This window comes from Salmo trutta, chromosome 13 (genome assembly GCF_901001165.1).
Source record: "Salmo trutta chromosome 13, fSalTru1.1, whole genome shotgun sequence".
In the NCBI taxonomy this organism is placed as follows: Eukaryota; Metazoa; Chordata; class Actinopteri; order Salmoniformes; family Salmonidae; genus Salmo; species Salmo trutta.
In genome coordinates, this window is record NC_042969.1 from 41,401,356 (window position 1) to 41,410,750 (window position 9,395).

Sequence of the window (9,395 nt, forward strand, 5' to 3'; positions counted from 1 at the left end):
TCCAGGGTCTGTACTCCATACAGCAGTATAATGTTCTGTCCAGGGTGTGTACTCCATACAGCAGTATAATGTTCTGTCCAGGGGGTGTACTCCATACAGCAGTATAATGTCCTGTCCAGGGGGTGTACTCCATACAGCAGTATAATGTCCTGTCCAGGTGTACTTGTACATAAATATATCATATGCCATTTAGCAGGCGCTTTTTTCCAAAGCGACCTACGTTCTGGTTCACTCTACAGAAACAGGAGATGGACTCCTGCCCTATGGGCCATTCTGTTTCACTGTACAGAAACAGGAGATGGACTCCTGCCCTATGGGCCGTTCTGGTTCACTCCACAGAAACAGGAGATGGACTCCTGCCCTATGGGCCGTTCTGGTTCACTGTACAGAAACAGGAGATGGACTCCTGTCCTATGGGCCGTTCTGGCTCCGACAAGGCTTATTTAAAAAATGTTCAGCAGCCTCAGATTCCCGGCAGATCAATCAAGCAATCAGACGGCAGATCAATCAACCAATCAGACGGCAGTAGGAGGGTGTCCTCCGTTCCTCCTGTTCAGAGACATTCTCCTTAGTGTCCGGGTCCTGAAGGATCCCTCAGGGTGAATACTGTCTGGTTTATCCTCACACCTGAACACCATGAGGAACCCATTCCTGTAGTTCTTATTCATCCAGCCGTACAGGAGCGGGTTGGCGAAGGTGGAGCACATGGCTACGATGTGGAAGAGAGTATAGATGAGCTTGTATTGTCTTAAGCTGAGCACCAGGTCTAGGTCACTGGCTAGTTGAAACACGTGGAAGGGCAGCCAACATGTGGCGAAGACTACAACCACCATAACCAGCATCTTGGTGGTCTTCTTTCTGCGCTGGACCGCGTCGATGCGGCTCGCTGGACTCACGTGGTTCTTCAGCTTCACCCAGATGCAGATGTAGGCATAACTGATGATGGAGAGTGGCAGCACGTACTGCAGCAGTAACATAGACAGGCTGTAAATGACTCCATCTCTGCTGCTGCCGTAAGGCCACTTCTCATAGCAGACTGAGATCCTCAGGTTGATGGACGGGATCTCCTCCTGACGGTACTCTCTGAAGATGGCGAGCGGGCCGGCCAGCACGGCGGACAGCGTCCAGGTGAAAGCCATGATGAGCAGGCTGCTTCGCCAGGTGAGGCGCTGGCCCAGGTGGAACACGATACACCTGTAGCGCTCCAGAGCGATGACGGCCAGCATCAGGATCGATACGTGCACGCTCAGCGCCTGGGCGAACGGGACCATGTGACACAGCACTGCGCCAAACTTCCACTCGTCGAGCAAGGTATAAACCAGTTTGAACGGTAAACACAACGTATCCACCAACAGGTCGGCCAGGGCCAGGTTAGCTATGAAGAAGTTAGTGACTGTCCTCATGTTCCGGAAGTGGATGATCATGTAGATGACTAGGGCGTTGCCTACTAGGCCCAGTAAGATGATCAGACTATACGCTGTGATCAAAGCAGCCTGGACTCCTACATGCTTGGTGATGTCAGAGTGGAACCCCGGCCGGTCGAGGTGGAGGCTGAGACTGTCGTTACCCAGGATGCCTTGTTGCAAGTGGGTGGAGGTGGTGTCCATGTGGACTGGCAGGCCAGGTGCTAGGTCGGCCGTGCTGTTGGTTGGGTGGAGGTGGTGTCCATGTGGACTGGCAGGCCAGGTGCTAGGTCGGCCGTGCTGTTGGTGGGGTCTGAGGGGTCCAGGGGGCTCATGTTGTCTGCTGGGAGGGAGGGTGGGGTATTATACGATATTATCTATTGTCTGTAGTGGTGAGTTAACTTATCTTTGACCCTAACCTACCCAGCACCTCATTACTCCCAGCCTCAGCCTCCAACCCTCCCAGCACCTTATCCCTCCCAGACTCAGCCTCCAACCTTCCCTGCACCATATCCCTCCCAGCCTCAGCCTTCAACCCTCCCAGCACCTCATCCCTCCCAGACTCAGCTTCCAACCCCCCAGCACCTCATCCCTCCCAGACTCAGCCTCCAACCCTCCCAGCACCTCATCCCTCCCAGCCTCCAATCCTCCCAGCTCCAGGGGAGACAAACACAGATAGAAATGGAATGCCAGAAAGAATTCTGACTGAAATATAGAATCAGAAGCATGCTGCATGCGTCTGGGTCAGAAATAAGGCTTACGAATACATCTATCTGGGTTTGTGTTTATTACACAGGCTATACTGAGATTGGGACCATAACAACTGGGTTTGTGTTTATGACGCAGGCTATACTGAGATTGGGACCATAACAACTGGGTTTGTGTTTATTACACAGGCTATACTGAGATTGGGACCATAACAACTGTGTTTGTGTTTATTACGCAGGCTATACTGAGATTGAAGTACTTGGTGCTTAGTGATTGCCTCCAGGGCTTTGTAAAGAGCAGGCATTTGATTCCAATAAACTTATACACCACGCAGAAGCCAACTCACCATTTACAGTGGCTTGCGAAAGTATTCACCACCCTTGGCATTTTTCCTATTTTGTTGCCTTACAACCTGGAATTCAAATGGATTTTAGGGCGGTTTATATCATTTGATTTTCACAACATGCCTACCACTTTGAAGTTGCAAAATATTTTTTATTGTGAAACAAAAACCAAATAAGACAGAAAAACAGAACACTTGAGCGTGCATAACTATTCAACCCCAAAGTCAATACTTTGTAGAGCCACCTTTTGCAGCAATTACAGCTGCAAGTATCTTGGGGTATGTCTCTATAAGCTTGGCACATCTAGCCACTGGGATTTTGCCCATTCTTCAAGGCAAAACTACTCCAGCTCCTTCAAGTTGGATGGGTTCCGCTGGTGTACAGCAATCTTTAAGTCATACAACAGATTCTCAATTGGATTGAGGTCTTGGCTTTGACTAGGCCATTCCAAGACATTTAAATGTTTCCCCTTAAACCACTCAAGTGTTGCTTTAGCAGTATGCTTAGGGTCATTGTCCTGCTGGAAGGTGAACCTCCATCCCAGTCTAAAATCTCTGGAAGACTGAAACAGGTTTCCCTCAATAATTTTCCTGTATTTCGGCGCCATCCATCATTCCTTCAATTCTGACCAGTTTCCCAGTCCCTGCCAATGAAAAATATCCCCACAGCATGATGCTGCCACCACTATGCTTCACTGTGGGGATGGTGTTCTCAGGGTGATGGGAGGTGTTGGGTTTGCGCCAGACATAATGTTTTACTTGATGGCCAAAAAGCTACATTTTAGTGTCATCTGACCAGAGTACCTTCTTCCATATGTTTGGGGAGTCTCCCACATGCCTTTTGGCGAACACCAAATGTGTTTACTTATTTCTTTCTTTAAGCAATGGCTTTTTTCTGGCCACTCTTCCGTAAAGTCCAGCTCTGTGGAGTGTACGGCTTAAAGTGGTCCTATGGACAGATACTCCAATCTCCACTGTGGAGCTTTGCAGCTCCTTCAGGGTTAATTTTGGTATCTTTGTTGCCTCTCTGATTAATGCACTCCTTGCCTGGTCCTTGAGTTTTGGTGGGCGGGCCTCTCTTGGCAGGTTTGTTGTGGTGCAATATTCTTTCAATTTTTTTATGAATGGATTAAATGGTGCTCCGTGGAATGTTCAAAGTTTCAGATATTTTTTTATAACCCAACCCTGATCTGTACTTCTCCACAACTTTGTCCCTGACCAGTTTGGAGCGCTCCTTGGTCTTCATAGTGCCGCTTGCTTGGTGGTGCCCCTTGCTTAGTGGTGTTGCAGACTCTGTGGCCTATCAGTACAGGTGTGTATATATACTGAGATCATGTGACAGATCATGTAACACTTAGATTGCACACAGGTGGACTTTATTTAACTAATTATGTGACTTCTGAAGGTAATTGGTTGCACTAGATCTTATTTAGGGACTTCATAGCAAAGGGGGTCGATACATGTGCACAAACCACTTTTCAGTTTTATTTAATTTTTTATTTTTTGAAACAAGTGATTTTTTTCATTTCACTTCACCAATTTGAACAACTTTGTGTATATTCATTATATGAAATCCAAATAAAAATCAATTGAAATTACAGGTTGTAATGCAACAAAATAGAATAAAAACGCCAAGGGGGTGAATACTTTTGCAAGGCACTCTGTATACCACACAGAAGTCAACTCACCATTTATATACCACACAGAAGTAAACTCACCATTTATATACCACACAGAAATCAACTCACCATCTGTATACCACAAAGAAGTCAACTCACCATCTGTATACCACACAGAAGTCAACTCACCATCTGTATACCACACAGAAGCCAACTCACCATTTATATACCACCCAGAAGTCAACTCACCATCTGTATACCACACAGAAGTCAACTCACCATCTGTATACCACACAGAAGCCAACTCACCATTTAAATACCACACAGAAGTCAAGTCACCATCTGTATACCACACAGAAGTCAACTCACCATCTGTATACCACACAGAAGCCAACTCACCATTTACATACCACACAGAAGTCAACTCACCATCTGTATGCCACCCAGAAGTCAACTCACCATCTGTAGATCACCCAGATGTCAACTCACCATCTGTAGATCACCCAGATGTCAACTCACCATCTGTATACCACACAGAAGTCAACTCACCATCTGTAGATCACCCAGAATTCAACTGACCATCTGTATACCACCCAGAAGTCAACTCATCATCTGTATACCACCCAGAAGTCAACTCATCATCTGTAGATCACACAGAAGTCAACTCACCATCTGTATAACACACAGAAGTCAACTCACCATCTGTATACCACACTGAAGTCAACTCACCATTTATATACCACCCAGAAGTCAACTAACCATCTGTAGATCCCTATTCATAGTCTAGTGACAGCGCACTACTCATCAAGATCCATGTGTAATTTAATTATCCTTATTGTGTGTTGGGTTTAGGCTGTATGGATGTTATTTAATCATGTCTCAGTAGTCTCTATTTACCAAAGGCAGTGCTTATACATTTAATCAGAATCCATCACGCTGTATCACTGAAACAGATGATGATGAAAGTGCGTTGCGTTAACCTACGGACGGGTCCTTCAGATCCCTAAACTATTAACCGGGATATATACCGTCACGCTTTGATCATCACATTATAAAACTGGTCGATCAACAGTCATTTTTAATCATGTCAATGTATACTCCAAATCAGTTCTATATTATTGTGTAGGTAAACTACATACATCTTCGGTAACCTATCCACCCGTTCAATTACTCACCTTTCCCCCTCTTAGTCGCAGGCTATAGCTCCTTGGTAAACGGTGTCTTCATATGAGATGTTGCACAGAACAAGTGAAAATCCTGAAGCTCCTCCTGAGCAGAGAACAGAGAGGAGTGTAGAGCGCATATGGTGCATGTGCCTTTTTTCTCTCTCTCTCTCTCTCTCTCTCTCCTCTCTCTCTCTCTCTCTCTCTCTCTCTCTCTCTCTCTCTCTCTCTCTCTCTCTCTCTCTCTCTCTCTCTCTCTCTCTCTATATATATATATATATATATATATATATATATAAATATATCTATCTCTCTCTCTATATATATATATATCTGTCTATATCTCTCTCTATATATATATATATATCTATCTCTCTCTCTCTATATATATATATATCTGTCTATCTCTCTCTCTATATATATATATATATCTATATCTCTCTCTCTCTATATATATATATGTCTATCTCTCTCTCTATATATATATATATATATATATCTCTATATATATCTGTCTATCTCTCTCTCTATATATGTATATATATATCTGTCTATATCTCTCTCTCTATATATATATATCTATCTATCTCTCTCTCTCTATATATATATATCTGTCTATCTCTCTCTATATATATATATATATCTATATCTCTCTCTCTATATATATATATATGTCTATCTCTCTCTCTATATATATATATATATATATCTCTCTATATATATCTGTCTATCTCTCTCTCTATATATGTATATATATATCTGTCTATCTCTCTCTCTATCTATCTCTCTCTCTCTCTGTTGTGTAAACTAGCAGCAAAATAGGATAAATTATAGAATTGTTAGTGTCACTAAAAGGTCATTGTCTGTTTTAGCTAGGGAATCTTGACCCTGCAATCTCTGATCAAAATAGTCACTAGACCAGTACATTGTAATATAAGAACACCATAAAGACAGAGTAAGCTCTCAGGAGATCATAAAGACAGAGTAAGCTCTCAGAATATCATAAAGACAGAGTAAGCTCTCAGGAGATCATAAAGACAGAGTAAGCTTTCAGAACATCATAAAGACAGAGTAAGCTCTCAGAACATCATAAAGATAGAGTAAGCTCTCAGAATATCATAAAGACAGAGTAAGCTCTCAGAACATCATAAAGACAGAGTAAGCTCTCAGAACATCTGTAACGTTCGTCTTTGGAAGAAGGAGTAGACCAAAGCGCAGCGTGGTACGTGTTCATGATGTTTATTAATAACTTGAACACTGCAACAACAAAACAAAGTGGAACAAAACGCAACAGCTCTGTCATGTGAACACACCAAACAGAAAACAACTACCCACACCAACCCTGTGGGAAAGGGCTACCTAAGTATGGTTCCCAATCAGAGACAACGATAGACAGCTGTCCCTGATTGAGAACCATACCCGGCCAAAACAAAGAAATACTAAAACATAGAAAAAGGAACATAGAAAATCCACCCTAGTCACACCCTGGCCTAACCAAAATAGAGAATAAAAACCTCTCTATGGCCAGGGCGTGACAACATCATAAAGACAGAGTAAGCCACATTAAAAGATAAAGATACATTGATTAATGAATATGGGTCCCAAATAGCACCTTATTATCTCAAGGCCCTGGTCAAAAGTAATGCACTACATAAGGAATAGGGTCAAAAGTAGTGCACTACATAGGGAATAGGGGCAAAAGTAGTGCAATACATAAGGAATACGGTCAAAAGTAGTACACTACATAGGGAACAGGGTCAAATGTAGTGCACTACATAGGGAATAGTTTGCCATTTGGGACACAAGTAATCAGATGCTGGTGTTCTCCACCTCATATTCAGAATGGGTCTGCTGTCTATTCAGAATGGGACTGCTGTCTATTCAGAATGGGTCTGCTGTCTATTCAGAATGGATCTGCTGTCTATTCAGAATGGATCTGCTGTCTATTCAGAATGGATCTGCTGTCTATTCAGAATGGGACTGCTGTCTATTCAGAATGGGACTGCTGTCTATTCAGAATGGGACTGCTGTCTATTCAGAATGGGTCTGCTGTCTATTCAGAATGGGACTGCTGTCTATTCAGAATGGGTCTGCTGTCTATTCAGAATGGATCTGCTGTCTATTCAGAATGGATCTGCTGTCTATTCAGAATGGGACTGCTGTCTATTCAGAATGGGACTGCTGTCTATTCAGAATGGGACTGCTGTCTATTCAGAATGGGTCTGCTGTCTATTCAGAATGGGACTGCTGTCTATTCAGAATGGGTCTGCTGTCTATTCAGAATGGGTCTGCTGTCTATTCAGAATGGGTCTGCTGTCTACATTGCATTACGACATGTGTGGATGTTTAATTCCCTGAAACATAGTTGAATCCAGGGAACATTTATGTCATTTAACAGATGGTCTTATCCAGAGCGACTTACAGGAGGAATTAAGGGTTAAGTGCCTTGCTCAAGAGCAAACGGACAGATGTTGTGTAATTTGGAACACAGCCACTGTACAGAGAGAACTGCCTCTGTCTGTGATTGTAACATTTGGGATATATCAACTGAAGCTGGTAAAAAGAGACTACAACATGTAAAGCCTACAGTTTATAAGCATAGATTAGCCTGTCAACGTGAGAAATAAATGACATGTGAATATCTTAGTATATAGACCTAGTGGTATTATCTATCACAGTATACAGACCTAGTGTATCCACCGGATGTGCACCAAACTCACTAAAAGTGGCAGTAACAAAGCCTCTCTTGAAAAAGCCAAATCTTGACCTGGAAAATATTAAAAACTATCGGCCTATATCGAATCTCCCATTTCTCTCAAAACAAAATTAAAAAGCTGTTGCGCAGCAACTCACTGCCTTCCTGAAGACAAAAAATGTATACAAAACGCTTCAGTCTGGTTTTAGACCCCATCATAGCACTGAGACTGCACTCGTGACGGTGGTAAATGACCTTTAAATGGCATCAGACTGAGGCACTGCATCTGTCCTCGTGCTCCTAGACCTTAGCGCTGCTTTTGATACAATCGATCACCACATTCTTTTGGAGAGATTGGAAACCCTAATTGGTCTACACAGACAAGTTCTGGCCTGGTTTAGATCTTATCTGTCGGGAAAGATATCAGTTTGTCTCTGTGGATGGTTTGTCCTCTGACAAATCAACTGTAAATTTCGGTGTTCCTCAAGGCTCCGTTTTAGGACCACTATTGTTTTCACTATATATTTTACCTCTTGGTAATGTCATTCGGAAACACAATGTTCACTTTCACTGCTATGCGGACGATACACAGCTGTACATTTCAATGAAACATGGTGAAGCCCCAAAATTGCCCTCCCTGGAAGCCTGTGTTTCAGACATAAGGAAGTGGATGGTGGCATATGCTCTACTTTTAAACTCGGACAAAACAGAGATGCTAGTGCTAGGTCTCAAGAAACAAAGAGATCTTCTGTTGAATCTGACACTACATCTTAATGGTTGTACAGTTGTCTCAAATAAAACTGAAGGACCTCGGCGTTACTCTGGACCCTGATCTCTCTTTTGACGAACATATCAAGACTGTTTCAAGGGCAGTTTTTTTCCATCTACGTAACATTGTAAAAATCAGAAACTTTCTGTCAAAAATGATGCAGAAAAGTTAATCCATGCTTTTGCCACTTCCAGGTTAGACTACTGCAATGCTCTACTTTCCACCTACCCAGATAAAGCACTAAATAAACTTCAGTTAGTGCTAAACATGGCTGCTAGAATCTTGACTAGAACCCAACAATGTTATCATATTACTCCAGTGCTAACCTCTCTACACTGGCTTCCTGTTAAGGCAAGGGCTGATTTCAAGGTTTTACTGCTAACCTACAAAGCATTACATAGGCTTGCTCCTACCGATCTTTCCGATTTGGTCCTGCCGTACATACCTACATGTACGCTACGGTCACAAGACGCAGGCCTCCTTACTGTCCCTAGAATATCTAGGCAAACAGCTGGAGACAGGGCTTTCTCCTATAGAGTTCCATTTTTATGGAATGGTCTGCCTACCCATGTGAGAGACGCAGACTCGGTCTCAACCTTTAAGTCTTTATTGAAGACTAATTTCAGTAGGTCCTATGATTGAGTGTAGTCTGGCCCAGGAGTGTGAAGGTGAACAGAAAGGCTCTGGAGCAACGA

General features: G+C 43.1%; 1 protein-coding gene across 1 annotated transcript; it reads right to left on the bottom strand.

Annotated features, from left to right (window-relative positions):
- Positions 1-515: 515 nt before the first annotated feature.
- Positions 516-1,607, bottom strand: LOC115204904 (neuropeptide Y receptor type 2-like). Its single transcript, XM_029770497.1, has one exon. The coding sequence runs from the start codon at positions 1,605-1,607 to the stop codon at positions 516-518; it is 1,092 nt and encodes a 363-aa protein (XP_029626357.1).
- Positions 1,608-9,395: the final 7,788 nt, after the last annotated feature.